Source organism: Euprymna scolopes, chromosome 5 (genome assembly GCF_053919585.1).
Source record: "Euprymna scolopes isolate OS-2025 chromosome 5, ASM5391958v1, whole genome shotgun sequence".
Taxonomy (NCBI): domain Eukaryota; kingdom Metazoa; phylum Mollusca; class Cephalopoda; order Sepiida; family Sepiolidae; genus Euprymna; species Euprymna scolopes.
The window spans coordinates 163,349,714-163,365,460 of record NC_136486.1 but is presented as its reverse complement, the minus strand read 5'-3'; the positions used below and the strand labels follow the sequence as shown (position 1 = coordinate 163,365,460).

Genomic DNA, 15,747 nt, shown 5'->3' with positions numbered 1-15,747 from the left:
CATACTGCAAAGCAATGGTTTGAAAATAATGGCATTAGTATCCTCAATTGACCAAGTTAGTTTCCTAACTTGTGTGAAATACTTTGAAGGTTAAAGTTCATAATTGGAATTCACAAAATACCAAGCAATTAAAGGAATTATGCAAAGAAGAATAAGGGGTAAAGTAACGACGGATCAATGCGAAAAATTTGTGGCCAACAACAGAAAGCAATTGGAAACAGTGGAACAAAACAGAGGCTACGCAACAAAATATTAAATTGTTGTATTCAATACTTTTGCATAGGGTAATTTTAAATGTTGATGAAAAAATGGATTCAACCATGAGTTTTTAATTTTCCTTCCACGTACAACTAAAACAACTTTAAGAGATATTACTTAACAAATATCAGACAAAATGATGAACATAAACTAGAGTTATACCAAAAACTAACATATATCCAATATTTACACACACACACACACACACACACACACACACACACACACACACACACACACACACACACATATATATATAAATATAAAGTTGAACGTGTGTGTGTCTGGTCATTAATAGGCTTCTATATGGTTGACTATTTTAAAAAACTGGTTACATATAATGATAGAAGATGTATCGAGGATCAGGAATGAGTATGTTTGAACACGGCAGAACGGTGTTTTTGGGGTTTTTTTACACAGTGATCACCACTTATCAAGGCCCGGAAGCCACTCAGGGATAAGGGTTATTGCAAGTACATTACGTTAGTGTGGAGATTTGATGAAGTGTTTACTTAAGGGGGCGGTTCATTAGGAATTTGTTAACATTGGACTTGAACACCTCCAAGTTGTAGTCCGGTGGGAAGCAGGCAGACGGAACAGAGTTCCACAGGCGTGCAGTTCTAAGAAAGAAGCTTTGTTCATGGAATCCACGTTTTGATTTAGGCACAGATAAAGAGTGGGGGAAATTTTTCACAGTGGATTCGGTTAGACGGGTGTTTTTCGTGAAAGATTGGCGAGGGGGGACCAGAGATTGGAGTTCAGACGAGCACCTGCCATGGAAATAACGATAAAACAAGGATAGGCTCGCAACGTCTGTTCTGTGGGAGAGAGGTTGCAGGGTAGAGAAAAGGGCATCCCCCACTAAGCCACGAAGTCTATTTTGTACTCTGTCAAGGCAGGATAGGCTGTTTTTTGCAGCTCCTGCTCAGATATGGCAACAGTATTCCATCCTTGGACGTACTTGGCTTTTATATAGATAGAGAATTGCATCAGTAGTGAGATATCTTCTGGAGCGGTAGAAGGATCCCACCATCTTTCCAGCGACCTTGGCAACAGACTTGATGTACGTGTTCCATTTCAGATCAGGAGTAAAGGTCAAACCCAGAAGCTTGTCAAAACACGGAGCCTCACCCAGACGAGAGCCATCCATCACAATTGATGCCAGATGGGGATCAGAGCGTTGATGATCTAAGGATAGGAGTTTGGTTCATAAAAATTGTGGGGTCTGTGTTCGCGCCTGGCCTCCCAAAGTATGGAAATAAAAAATGAAAAAAAAAAACGTTTACAAGTGTTTTGATACAGATGTACATAAGAATACTTTGATAAGTATGTTTCAACTTAAATAGAGATGGTATAATAAAATTGTGGGGTCTTCGTTCGCGCCTGTACTCCATGGAAATATGGCACAAACTCTAACAAAGACTTTTCATATCTATTTGCGTAAGTATATTTGATAATTATGTTTCAGTTTGAAGAAATATGGTATAATAAAATTATTGGTTGTTACTGTTACCACGTCTTCCACCCCGGCTTGTTTTTTCTCATCGTTTGTTAAAATGTGAGTCACGTCGGTGTGAAGAACGACCCTAATAAACCTCGCTAGATTCGTTTTCTTTCTCAACATACGTGATAACATCTTTCTCCTTTACCACAACAGGTGTTGAGTTCATAGATGATGCGTCAGAAGGCTGTCTGTGCATAATCTTTTTTTATCTGTCCTGAAAACGTTAACTCGCCGAGGGAACCACTCTTTAATGCCCAGAAAGCAAGTACAGTTCGGGGGGGGGGTGAAAGAACATTAGAATCTTTCAACAGCGACATATCGGCCAAAGTTTATAAGCAATGTGTTAGGCTGTCCCCCCCCCCGTATCCTTTGTGTGTCATGAGTAAGCTGCTGGAATCTGTGTTCAACCATTTCAGCAAAAATAACCTTCTTAGTGACGTGCAATATGGTTTCCGTTCTGCTAGATCTACAGCAGACGTGCTTACATTTATATCTCATAGGATTAGCAAAACTCTCGCCGGAGGCTTCCTCTCTAGGATAATTGCTCTTGACATATCAAAGTCCTTTTGTAAGTATATTATTTTAATTGGAAATCATTATTGAGATGAGTATTATTTATTAATTTCATTTATTGCAGACTATTATCCTTATTTTTCTTCGTTGTTTCACGACGTTTTAGCTAACTATTCATCTGACCGTTGACAGGTAGCAATCGTGACAGGATGCCTTCCGTAGTTGTTGTCATTTCACCACATTTTTGGCCAAGTAAGCCTCTGGTCAGCTTTGGGTAGGATCGAAACCGCTATCTTCAGAAATTTCTCACCTGGAACCATAGATATTCAACATCTCTATCTATATCGTTGAATCCCTATGGTTTCAGGTGAGAATGGAAAGCAGTAATTGCAGTGGATGCAGTTAGGAGATTCGGAGTTCCTATCCCATCATGGCCTTTGATAAGGTATGGCATAAATGTCTGCTTCACAAGATCTCCAGCTACGGTATAGCTGGAAATGTCTTCTCAATTATTAAATCATTTCTCCCTGATAGGTTCATAAGTGTAGTGATTGATGGGCAGAAATCAGAAGCTCTCACTATTAATGCTGGAGTTCATCAGGGGTCCATCTCTTTCTGATCTACATCAATGATCTTCCAAGTCACATACTTACATCACTCGTAAACATTTATGCTGACAACACTACAATCTATGGTAGCACATCAAAGACCGTAAACGACCAAGTTCTTTCTGATTCTCTCTCCTCTGATCTTGAGCACATCATACAATGGGGAAAGAGGTGGCTGGTTACTTTTAATGCATCTAAGATCAAGCTTCTATCTTTACATCATCAACGCTCTGATCCCCATCTGGCATCAATTGAAATGAATGGCTTTCGTCTTGGGGAGGCCTCATGTTTTGACAAGCTTCTGGGCTTGACCTTTACTCCTGATCTGAAATGGAACACATATATCAAATTCATTGCCAAGGTCTCTGGAAAAATGGTGGGATCCTTCTACCGCCCCAGAAGATATCTCACTCCTGATGCAATTCTCTACCTATATAAAAGCCAGGTACAGCCAACAATGGGGTACTGTTGCTACATCTGGGCAGAGCTGCTAGAAACATCCTATCCTGCTTTGACAGAGTTCAGAATAGACTTCGTAGCTTAGCGGGGGATACCCTTTTCTCTTCCTTGCCACCTCATTCCCACAGAAGAGACATTGCGAGCTTGTCTCTGCTTTATCATTATTTTCATGGCAAGTGCTCATCTGAGCTTCAATTTATGGTCTCCCCTAGCCAAACTTTCATGAAAAACACTCGTCTAGTCAAAACCACTATCAATAATTTCCCACAATCTTTATCTGTGCGTAAACCTAAATGTAGATTCCATGAACAAGCTTCTTTCTTAGAACTGCACGCCTGTGGAACTCTCGTCCTTTGACCTGCTTTTCAGCTGACTACAATCTGATTGTCTTCAAGTCCATCGTAAACAAGTTCTTGATGAACCGTCTCCCTAAGTAATCCAATTTACAAAATTCCCACTACTTATGTTTACTAAACTATAATCACATTGACTAATGTATACCCATTAACCCTTATCCTTGAGTTGCTTCCGGGCCTTGATAAGTGGTGAAAAAAAAAGCTAAAAATGCCGACTGGTTTAAGTCTTCTAAAAATAATGTTTCCAATTTTTCGTATAATCTCGTCATTCCATCTTTAGAGTTTAGTGTTACAACATCTAATTCCAAAACAGCTTCTCTGGGTTTTCCTTCCAAAGAGAGAAACAATGTTGGGGCGCGTTTCGTAGGCATCTTCCATATTTGTATCTCCTTCTTCCATATGCTGTATTTGTCCTTAATCAAGACGGGCGGTGGAATGAATTTCGAAGCCATAGCTTTGTTTTGCTCTGCTACCAATGTTAATTGAAAAATCAAGGACTATTAAAGAAGAATAAAAACACGCGAAATGACGAACTTCGACATCGGATATGGAGAGAATATCTTTTATTCATGCCCCTTCTAGCTATATCTATTTACAGTAATGGTGGCTATCCAACCTCCAGCTGGAAGCTGCTTAACCGGCTGGAAGAGTCTTCAGGGGAGATTACTCGCATGGATTAACAGTTCTTCCCCTCTTTTCTCTTTTTTCAATTAAGTTTCATATAATTTGCAATAAATAAATAAAGAGGGAGGTCATTTACATTATACAGATGGTTCCTTAGTTTGGATATGAAAACAAGAATCTTAAATGATGGCACTCTTTTCTTTGGAATCGGCAATTTGTACATAAGAGATCTCTGCAACTTCCTTTCTGTCAATCATTTTTCTCAAAACAACCCTCTCTATGCAGAACTTCCGGCTGGAAGCTGCTTCATCGCTCGGGAGCGGGAGAGTCTTCAGGGAAGATTACTCGCATGGATTAACAATATATTTTTTCAAAACTTATTATATATATATATATATATATATATATATATATATATATATATAGTAATTATTTTTAATATTTATAGGCACTAGTGTTTCATCCTTTTAGGAATCATCAGTGCAGGGAGTTATGATTACAGCCGATCGGGAGATTTGAATCTGACCATGAAGCCATCTCTTAAACCATTAGCAAGGAACAAACTACACGGCCAACGTAAATCGCAAGAAATACAGTTGAAATTACCATTTATATTAATGTCTAGACAGCTAGAGTGATTTTATGATTATAACATGATTTGTCCATGGGATCTTAAGTGAGGAAGGAACACACACACACACACACACACACACACACAAAGTGACTTATATATGCTGGTTAAACATCTACAAAACTTCATTGGTGACACGTACGTCGAGCTTGGTCTGACACAAAACTGAAACTAGTGATATTCACATACATTTCCATTCTAAATAGCTAGTTAATACAAATGAAGATTTGAATATCAAGAATTTGAAAAATGAACGCTTTCAACAAGATTTTCCAATAATTAAGTTGAAAAAGGTTCACATACCATAAAATAAAACAGTCTGTTTTCTAGAGACCGTGGATACCCTATAAATAGGATGAGGACTTTAAAGTGAAAAATAATTGTCATTTAAAGCAACTTTGTAAGAAAAAAAAGTATAACTATTCCATCAATAATGATAATGTTTCTTTAATTTTTTTTTAAATTAGAAGTTTGAAAAAAAATATTTCAAAATTAATGCCCGTCTTTTCATATGACATTTATAATGTGTGATTTTTTAATTGGGTGTAGAAAATGGATCTCTGGCTTACTTTCAGCAGCCTCATAACTCTCACTGTCCTTCTTTTATCCTTTAGTCCTCGCATTCCATGAGCGATGTTTCTGACAAGGGAGAGGGTTGCTGTTTTCTGGTTAGCAATCTTATCGTTGCAAGTGGTATTTTTTATATCCTTACATAAATTGGCTTCATGCCTTGTCGGGAGTGATTTTCATTAAAACAGTTCAGATGTGCTGAGAGAAAATAAAGAATTAGAATTATTTTTTTGAAGAAATAAAATTATCGAATTAATTGAAACCATTTTTTTAAGAAATAAAATTATCGAATTAATTGAAAACATTTTTTTAAGAAATAAAATCATCGAATTAATTAAAAACATTTTTTAAGAAATAAAATTATCGAATTAATTGAAAACATTTTTTAAGAAATAAAATTATCGAATTAATTGAAAACATTTTTCGATTTTGAAAGCTAAATCGATCAATTTACTAAAGATGGACAATTTAAAAAAGAAATTTTTACAAGAAAGTCACTATGTATCAAGTCTAAAGGCTTCTCGAGGATAAGGGTTATCAAGAATAAAAACACCCAATAGTAGTAGTAGTATCATATGGGTTAGACCTCTATACCACTATTTTTTAGCCAGTCTGAGAAATTGTCTTCTGATAGATGGGCTGTAGCATAGCCTCCTTCCAGTTGGGTGACTGGACAGTGTAGGATCAGGTAGTTTATGTCCTGGACGGCTTCCTTGCACTTTGGGCAGATTGGGAAATGTATTTGTCTCCATCTATGCTTGATATTTGTTTACTGTAGTCCTGCAGTGTCTTGTTCTGATCCAGTTTGCGGTTAACCACTGCTTCCTACTATTTGTAGCAAACCCTGGAAGGCCCAAAGTTGGGTCTTCAATGATGTCCCATCCTTTGGGAGTATTATTTCTCCATTCCTCCTTTTATGTCTCAACTTGATCGAAATTTTGGATTTTTGAGTTGTAGAAGTGCTTTTGGGACTTGAGTCTGGAGATATCTGAGGCATCTTTTAAAATTTGTTGGATTGAGAAGTCCCTGGTGTCCTCTTAGACGTTTTGAATCTATTTTTGAGTTACCGCTTTCCTCCTTAAGTGGAGTGGTGCGATTACAATTGCTACTGGTAGCCATTGTGTTGAGGTTGACGTCAGATATCCTTAGGTAATATGCATGGTTTCTCAGAGTTTTTTTTGTCAATTGTAATAATAATAATAAGAGTTAATAAGATGGCTAGATTGTCATAATAATCGAATACCCATTCAAAAGAACAGCCGACCCAGCAAACGGCAATCAATTATGATGGGGATAAAAGGACATGGGAGAAGATTGGTAATAGTCAACTTTCTATGCTTCATCAGTATTGTTTCTGTGTACCCAGAAAACCGTAGATGGCTTAACAATTAGCAGAATTTATTCTTTCCTTTTCTGAATATCTGTAAAGGTTGTCCCACTCTGCACGATTTTTTTTTTAAATAAAATTCTTATCAAATCAATGAGTGAATGTGGTATTTTGGTGATAGTGTCTAGCATAGAGTAAGTCCAACAGTTTTTGACAAAATTGGAAGACCATCGACACCTTACAAAAAAACAAGTAGAAAATAAACGATTCGGGCTTCATACCTAAGGTAAAGTGTTGTATTACCAGATACCAAATGTTGTATTGTCAGGTTTATATATCACCATGTCTAGTGTATATAAAGTATTTCTGTTTCTGTAATCGATGCTCATGTATCGTCTAGTGGTTAGAATTATAAAAGATAATTACTTTTCTTTGTATTTGTACTTGTCGATCTGTTACCTGTATATTTAATAGCCTTTTTATGCAAGTGTTTTCACATATTCATGATGATAACGAACAGTGTTTAACAATGAAGGAATAAACCCTCGTTTTCTTGACACCTTATTCATTGTCTCACTCTCCTTTGGCAGAAGCCATCCTTTTCTGAATTGAACACCCAAAACGCCGAGTTATCATTTCTCAATGTTATTTCCAAAATGTTCCTTAGATGGTTCGTAGACGCTTCTTTTGGACTCAGAGACAACTCCTGTCCACTTGCTAACCCAGTCTAGCTAATTACAACTCGTCTCCTCGACTTCCCGTTCCTAATTCTGGTTTTTCCTAGCTTACGTGTCTCTAACGTCGGCTAGAATGGACAACCTTGTTTGTCACATATGCCACATTGTTGTTTAAATTCCAAACTAGCCTTGTTTATGCTTTTCCTCTATTCCTAATATTTTTCCTTGAGCCAAAATTCGCCAGTTAAATATTTTAACAAAAATGTTTTAACTAACGCTTTTCTGAATATCTTTTTAATCTAAACAATTTAACAATTATTTATTGAGATTGTCGGACTGACTTTCTCATTTTGGTTGTTATAGTCACAACGTTTCGGCCGTTTTGTCCTCCGGCCTTCATCAGGTGTTTTGTATCGAACTGGGGAACCGTTTGTTAGGAGTCTCGAACCCAACCCTTTATTATTATTATGGGGGTACCGTGTTCGGACTCCAGCTAGGCTCTGGGACATAGTTGCTGATTCTCTGTTTTGAATGTTACTTTTCACTGCCTTCGTTCATGATTGAACTCAGCACCTTTGAGTAACTGTAAACTTTGATACAATGTCTAGGACCACTCGGCCATATGTCAACAATTCTTAGTTGGTTTTTGTTAATGTTAAACCTATGTTGTTAATCAAGGTTTTCTCTCTCTATTAGAGGTGTCCAAATTGCATTCAGCTCTATGCTTGGTTTGCTCAGTAGGTTGTTATGTCCGAGCATGTGAGCTGTTTCTTTAAGTTTTCTCACTTTCCAGTGGGTCTCTCTGTTTATTATTTTTACTTCATTCCATAGGGGGCGATGGTCTCCCCCTCTCCATCCAGACATGGTTGGCTATACCCGATTTTTCCATCTCCCCTTTAGTTACTGCTTTTCGGTGTTCTTCCACTCTTACTTTAAGGGGGCGGCATGTTTCACCCTTGTAAACCTTTCTGCAACTGCATGGGATGGAGTATATGCAGTTTTTGGTCATGTTCTCCTCCATGCGGGGCTTCACTCGCACCAGATGTCGTCTGAGTGTTGACTCACTCTTGAATACCGTCCTACTGTTGTAGGGGGCACATATTCTCTGAATCTTTTTGGAGATGCCTCGTATGTACGGTAGGCAGACCTTTGGTGGTATCTGGGTTTCATTCTCCTCTCTTATACTATTAATGGGTCTGGTGATAGTATGCTATCGGGGTAGTTGTTACGATAGAGGGTATTCTTCAACCTGACCATTTCTTGGTGGTATGTAATGGTGTCGCTACTTATTGTCTAAATTGTATATAAAGTAACATTCAAAACAGAGAATCAGCAACTATGTCCCAGAGCCTAGCTGGAGTCCGAACACGGTACCCCCGTAACAATAATAATAAAGGTTGGGTTCGAGACTCCTAACAAACGGTTCCCCAGTTTGATACAAAACACCTGATGAAGGCTGGAGGGCAAAACGGCCGAAACGTTGTGACTATAACAACCAAGATGAGGAAGTCAGTCCGACAATCTCAATAAATGAAAACACCTCATCTCAAAAATACAGACAAATTTAACAATTAATCATAATAGCACTGCCTGCCTCAACATAACACTGATACTACGCTGTGATCATAACCAAAGAGCCACCACATAACAAAAGGATGAACTTTACAATTATTGTTTTTGTTTAAAAAAAAAACTTGTGGGTGTATATTTTTTGTTTAAATAAAATCAGTATGAATTATCTTTATCATACATGGTAGGTTTCGAATTTAAGATAGAGGTCCTTCATATTCAATTATGTGGAATCCTGTCCAACATGGTGGGCACGTTTCTCTTTTGCCAAGTAGTTTGTGTTTTTCTGCCTAAGGGGAGTAACCTACTGGTGTTCTTTGCAAACTACGTCATTCTTCCTTATTCCTTACAAAAAGAAGAGAAACAGGGTGAAAAGGAATGCAGGGAAAAGGCTAGACAAGAAAATTGAAAGTATATGCCTGTATTCCGTTGAAATTCGAACAAAACAACAGTAGGGAGGTAAGGCCTGGGAGGGTAGACAAGAAAATTGAAAGTATATGCCTATATTCCGCTGAAGTTTGAGAGCAATGTGAAATAAATATTTAGAAGTCGTATATATATATATATATATATATATATATATATATATATATATATATAAACTACGAAATGTTTGTTCCCCAAACCACTTTGCATTTCATTGTGACTTTGCATTTCAGAGGAGATGCACTTTAAAACATGAAGACAGACAAACACGCAAACATAGGGAGTTGTATATATATAACTCACTATGTCATAGCAGCGCAAAGCGGGTTAAATTATTCCTTTTTTGTGGGTCATTGTTTTATATATATGTAAGCTGGTAAAAATAGTTGCTGAGGGATCAAAATTAAGAAGAAATTTGAATGCGGAAGAATTAGTTCTATAATAATAAATACGAAATCTGCATAAGCTAAAATATCATATGAAAGCGTATTTTATGATCGAGGAACGCTATGCACCTTGCTAGTAGAAAGGTATAAGAGAAATAATGTTGAGAAAAAAATTAGACTGAAAGTTTGTTTTGGAAGAAGAATTTTCGAGTCTGATTTAATTAAAGGCTTTTTGATGAGGAAAGATAAATTCACGAGTTTGTCTATTCATTCACCTTGTCGATTGTGTTTTGCTAAAACACAACAAATTAAGAGGCCAGAAGCGGTTTCATAATTTTCAATCATTTTTATTTTTTTTTAATATTATTCGAACATTTTGTAGTTTGAAAAAAAAAATTAATCAGCCCCGGTCTTCAAATTAAAAAAATATATTAATGAACTTCAAATGTAACAATTTTTTTTTTTTTATAAAAAATTAATAATTGTAAGAAAAAAAAAAATTGAAGAAATAAGGTAGTTTTCGTATGGATAAAAATTCTCATCATTATGATTTGCGTCATCTCATTTTTTTTTTTTTAACAACCAAATGTTTCTTTGGCTAATATAATTATCAGCATCCATCTTGTGGCTCCGGAAGCGTCACTATGGAAAACACGGATATGGTGTAGTGAAAGGTAAAATCTATTGAAAAACAGAATGTACAAAGAGCAACAGTCGTAGCACATATTCGCCAAGATGACGTACTACAAAGTACACAGATAGATATTTGCCTCTCTCCCACAGAAAGAGGATGTGATACAAGATCGGAAGGTGGGAAAATGAGTCAGTGCTCCTAAAGAATGAACATATCGGCCTTGCAAAAATATGCCTAACTAGCCCCGTTGGTATTCCTCAGAGAGGGCGCCTCAGACAACAAACAATAAACTTGCTCCTCCTGAAAGCTGGGAGGCTAGGCCTGGGAGGTTTCACTTCCTAGGACTATACATAACATTTTGCATCAGTCCGACAGCAAAAAGACCATCAAAATGGCCCAGTTTCTGTCGGACCGATTGTCGAGGTTGGAACGCCAATTTACATGTACTACAAAAAAATTATACTGAACACCCTCCGAGCCATGCCTCTCATTTATTTCTACAGTTAGGAAGAATCCATCTTTAGTGCATGGGTGAGTCCCCACAATACATCTATAGTCCACTCCTCTTTCATCACGGTAGGAGCGATAATAACAATCAAGAGTTGTGCTATGTCATCCGGAATTTCAGTTTCTGACACGATACCACATAAAAAACACGTTCCCCACCAGGTAGTACTTAGCTGCAACGTCATTATCAGGACTCTGGTGAAATCTAAGAGGAATCTGCATCAAGATCCATAATCCTTTAGTCATCTCTGCCTTGGCTTGTGGCAAGCAAAGACGTGTTGGGCGCAGGAATACAAATGAATGGAGTGAGACTAGTAACGTTGTTTCTGTGTCATTCCTTTGTGTATTCTGGGCCAAAGGAAAGTCTGAATTTATCAAGCACTTGTTTCGAGAATCCATCTTTATTGCTGCGAAACCTGGCTGATGAGAGCTGTGGATCTAGAGGTGTTCGACCTATATTGCCTCCACCAAATTTTGCAGGTCCCCTGGCACTATCTCGTTTCCAATACCCAAATCGAGATACAATACAGAATTATCCCTCTCAACAAAACGCTTTTAAAGAGGAAACCTTGCTTGCTTAATCATGCTGCATGCCACAACCCAGGATAATTTATTCATGAAGCAATAGTTTCAGAACCACTCCAAAGTTGGCAAAAACTTCCGGGAAGCCAGCTGAAGATGAGGTTACATACCATCAACGCCAATGTCGAAGCTCCTTTCCACAGGTCTATAATCAAAGTGTAGAATCTGTTTTGATGCTGCACTACACTGTGTTGGTCTCGATTAATGAAGGAGAAATCCTTCATGACTGATACATTTTCTATTTTTGTTACTAACCTGTGCCGCTTTTTGGGAAGCTAGTTTCCCCCACATTAAAAACCGACCTTGTGTCTAACTCTGCCCTCGTGGGGAGGCAAGTAAACTTTGTATAATGTTCGCCGTTGGTGCCAGGGCTGGCTTTTCATCACTATCATGTCTACTGCAGATCGTCGTTTGTTGTCTGTGTTAATGCGGGGCGAGCTGAATAAACCTATCCAGGTGAATGTCACCTTCGCATCAAGTCAGGTCTAGGCGTGGCTTTTGTAATTATCAGCCTCTCCACTAAAAATCACATGACCAGCTTACATTATAGGTGAAATCAAGGGATTCATAAAACGAGTCCTTAAGTGACTGTAATTTATTTTCTGAAATATCAAAAATTATTTACATTTGGACACATGCAATTAAAAGATAGTATTTTTTGCTGGGAAAATACTGTTGTTGAAAGTGTATTTCATTACTAATTGACACGTGCTTTTAATTTTTAACTAAAAATGCACTCGTTTTCAAATAATTTGTAAATAAGAATTTTTTACAATCTTTTTTCTTGATAATATGCAAAACAATGTTGAATTATTCATCTTTTAACTTATATTTTCTTATAAGCATCTAATTAAAAAAACAAAGTGAATTTTTAGCCAGAAAGTTGAAAATTAATATTTGCTTTTAACTTTTTTAATAATTTTTACAAGAGATTTTTTCTGTCTGTTCTCTTTAAAAACTTTTCACAATATTTTTCATATAGTTTGTAAAGATCTTTAGTTTTCGACATCGGGAGTCAATAAACCTAGCAAATGTTTAGTCTTGAACATTAATGCTTTAACTTGGTTCCTGGCTTTCCCGTCCCGCTCATCACAAAATTTGCTTTTCTTATTAAAAAAAATGTGATCAATTTATGTTATTTTTTGAATGACATCTTTGTTCCATGAAATACAAACGAATCATGATGGAATTTAATTCCATTTAATCATTTTTGCATAAAAAGATTGTTTCGAGTTTATTATTTCTGTGTGAGAGTTTTTTGTATGATGATATTGTGGTTAGAAGCTATTTCGGCGATGATCAATGCTGGCTTGACTGCAGGTCCCGGGTTTTGGCACCAGAATATTCCTGAGGATAGTTGACATGATCTTGGGTGCCGAATTCAACCTGAACCCCACTCGCGTAAGGCAGTAGGTTTTCCTGTTGATGGCCGTTCTTTAACCAACTAAAGGGAAAGTAAGACCGGTCCTGGATTTCCGAGAGCTGAACCAACAGATTCACCAGTCCACCTCTTCTCCTTCAACTTATTAAAGGCCTCGAAAGGCCCCTCTGCAAAAGCTTTGATCAGTCGACCCTTGATGGCGTCTGCGTCACCCTGTTCTTGCTCGCTGAGCTCCAAATAGAGGGCCAGCGCGTCCCCTTCTAGAAACAGTGGTATTACTGCGGCCACACCGTCCAACTTTTGAATCCTTGCCACAAGGTCCACGCCACCACATCACCGTCGCCATTAAAAGGCTTAATCATGTTGCTTAAGCCAGCGTTGGCCATCGCCGAAATAGCTTCTAACCACAAATATTTTCACAAAGTAATTTTTATTCTCGATCAAATGTATAAGTCCAAAAAAGATATTAAAAAAAAAAGTGTAAACTAAAACTGTGTATATATTTATTTCTAAATAGTTTTGAACTTTTTGCATCAACATAGTTTTATAATACTTACAAAATTCGGTTTTTATTTAGAATTCGACTTAAATAAAAAAAATATTGAAAAACCCCTGTGATTTATGTACTCATCACGGAACAAATGATCTCATATTCCCAAAATCACGTAGATTGATCAAGTAGTTTTTTTTTGTCCAAGAAAATCAAAATTAACTCTATTAAATGAAACAAACAGTTCTACTTATTTTGAATGCAAACAAAATCTCGGTAGTTGAATTGAGGTGTCCGTCCTTGCGTTTTAATATATTGAAAAAAACATGGCTCTCTGGTATTGCTCGTCTTAAAATTTGATTTTCTTATTAAAAACCGTGATCAATTTATGTTATTTTTTGAATGACACCTTCTTTCCTTGTAATACAAACGAATCATAATGATTTGTTTGTATGTTTTTGTATTTTGTAAAAGTCGAATTCTAAATAAAACCCTAAAATTCATCCTCTCTTTGACTTGGCGCATTTCCTTGCTATGACCTCAATGTCAGCCATCTTGATTCAACCCTGGGAATAATTCTGTTTCACAGATTTGGGTTATCATGACACGCACTCAATGTAACCCTTGTCAAACACTATACTAGCTGACATAATCGCCATTGACACATGGTCCTTAATATGTAATATGTTATAATACTCAATGTGATAACTTTTTTTTTTTTAAATATAACAGAGTTGGGACATATTTTACAGTTACACCCACCCCTCGGGATCAAACATTACATTGTGCTTCATGCTTTCATGTTTTCAAATGTTTCCCTGGTATTATAAATTTGTAATTTTATTTTATTTTTCTAGATATAAACAACAGGTTTCTGCATCTGTTAATTATGGTTTAAATTTTTATAAAATCATATACAAAACAAAATACAGTTTGGATAGGTATACTCATTCTTCATTGAGACCTATTAAACAATGCAAATCAATCAATCAATCAATCAGAAAAATTAAAAAAAAACAAAGAAAACTGTGAAAAATAGAGCTCTGCACGGCTGCAGTTATAGGATCATGACAATGTTTTAATTTTCTGAGATACTTTTTTGAGAATTTGTTTAAATTTGTGAATTTTAATCTGGTTGAAATCTCATTACAATCGAGAAAGTGAGAAAGCAGATAGCAAATCAGACAACCACCTCAAATTTACCCGTCTGGAATTAATACAGAAATAAATCCTCCTGAATAAAAAATTTTAGCTGTGTATTTTATTCTTCTTTCAGTTATCAAAAGTTATCATTTTTTTAATGAAAAATTGATTTATTGGCATAGTAATCTTATGATTTTAAATGAATATCTACGAAGCTACCATTCGTCCATGCATGGAATATTGTTGCCACATCTGGGCTGGTGCATCTACCATTTGTCTCTTTCTCTTATTGTCTAAAAAAGACTTCCCAATCTCATAGGTCCCACACTATCATTCAAACTGCTGCCTTTTTCCCATCACTGCAATGTTGCATCCCTGTGCCCGTTTTAAAAGTATTTTAATAGAGTGTATTCTGACGTACTCGTAGTACTTGTGTCACCACAACATAAATACCCTCGACTAACCAGACAAACAGCAGAATCCCACCCTTTATGGTAGATGTCTCTAGATATGGAAAATCCTTCTATTCTAATAGTTTCTTCCCTCGAACTGCTAGACTTTGTTTCCTACTTCCCTGACTGTGCTAACTTGCAGAAATTAAAATGTAACGTGAATAGACATCTTGTTTCTCAACTACCTACACAGTGCTCCAGTATAACATGGTCCGAACTTGTAACCACTTACCTGCAAGTGGCAATGTGACTGAAGTGAATAAGAATTTTAAAAAAATTATTTTAATAATGTATTTAGATAACTAGTATGAACACTGACGAAGCATAATTTTTCCATCATTTGGACAAGTACTAATATAGATAAGATTGCAGCTTAAACGTTTTAGTTTTATAAACTTGTACAAGTCTATTTTATTTATTTGCCGACTGTCATCCTCATCTTCACAGTTATTGTTTCACGACGTTTCGGCCAACTATTCCTCTGGCCTTCATTAAGTAATTAATCATGACGCGGTAGCAATGCTGAATCTCTTAACGGAATTCTCAGTAATTACTGTCTTCTATTCACCACGTTTTGGCCAACTAATCTTTTTACTGGATACATTTTCATATTATTTAATTATTGGGATTCTTTGAGATGAGTAATATGT

General features: G+C 36.6%; 1 protein-coding gene across 1 annotated transcript in view; it reads right to left on the bottom strand.

Annotated features, from left to right (window-relative positions):
• Window positions 1-15,747, bottom strand: part of LOC145276658 (protein CFDP2-like) — a 174,302-nt gene that overhangs the window by 156,848 nt on the left and 1,707 nt on the right. The window contains exon 2 of the mRNA XM_080127848.1: window positions 15,330-15,347. Coding sequence (XP_079983974.1) covers window positions 15,330-15,347 — 18 coding nt within the window. The remainder of the gene's footprint in view (window positions 1-15,329; window positions 15,348-15,747) is intronic.